This window comes from Poecilia formosa, unplaced genomic scaffold, assembly GCF_000485575.1.
Source record: "Poecilia formosa unplaced genomic scaffold, Poecilia_formosa-5.1.2 Scaffold135, whole genome shotgun sequence".
NCBI lineage: Eukaryota > Metazoa > Chordata > Actinopteri > Cyprinodontiformes > Poeciliidae > Poecilia > Poecilia formosa.
Genome location: NW_006800074.1, coordinates 184,903 through 185,538, shown reverse-complemented (window position 1 = coordinate 185,538; position 636 = coordinate 184,903). Strand labels below are relative to the sequence as shown.

At 42.3% G+C, this 636-nt stretch overlaps 1 protein-coding gene across 2 annotated transcripts in view; it reads right to left on the bottom strand.

Moving 5' to 3' along the window:
• rbsn (rabenosyn, RAB effector) overlaps nt 1–636 on the bottom strand; it is a 13,607-nt gene that overhangs the window by 6,385 nt on the left and 6,586 nt on the right. The window contains exon 2 of one of the 2 annotated variants that reach the window (XM_007562255.2): nt 259–531. The exons of the other annotated variant lie outside the window; for it this stretch is intronic. Coding sequence (XP_007562317.1) covers nt 259–421 — 163 coding nt within the window. The 5' untranslated portion in view covers nt 422–531. The remainder of the gene's footprint in view (nt 1–258; nt 532–636) is intronic. 2 annotated transcript variants of the gene reach the window in all.

Here is a 636-nt window from a genome sequence, read left to right as displayed (position 1 = left end):
AAAAAAAAAAGAACAAAGACAAAACAACTGAAATTATTCTGGACTCAAAAGCATTGCTGTCAGAGAATGCTGTTTTTATATAACAACTACTTTGCTTCAATAAATTATATTTTTCTTTCATATAGCCTGTCTGAAGGTGAACTGGTATTTTATTATTATTCAGTTATATGGAATCTAAATTGATCCAAATTCAGCTGAAATCAGTTCAAACCATTAACTCACAGTTTCACCAAGAAGATTATCTGCTACTGTACATACTCTTGAGCTGTCCTCGAACATGCCGATCGTCTCCTGAATGCTCCTCCTCATAGTGGCCCTGGAGTTGGTAGAAAGACTGGAGGTCCTTCAGGCACAGAGGGCAGAGAAAGCCCTCCTTTACTTCACCTGTGCCCTCAAACGGCGGTGCATAGCTGGAGGCCATGACGACACTAGGAGCTTGTGATGTTTAGGAGGAGGTCCAAGATGCCATGATTCTGCTTGGGCCAACATGTCACAGGGTTTGTCCTCCACCTTCAGTTAGCTCCATAACACCTGAAGCAGGAGAACAACATTAGCGGAGAAAATCCAGAAGCTGCAGAGAAACAAAGCAAACTGAGGCGGCAAACCGAAACACCCACATGTGAAAAATATTAGGTG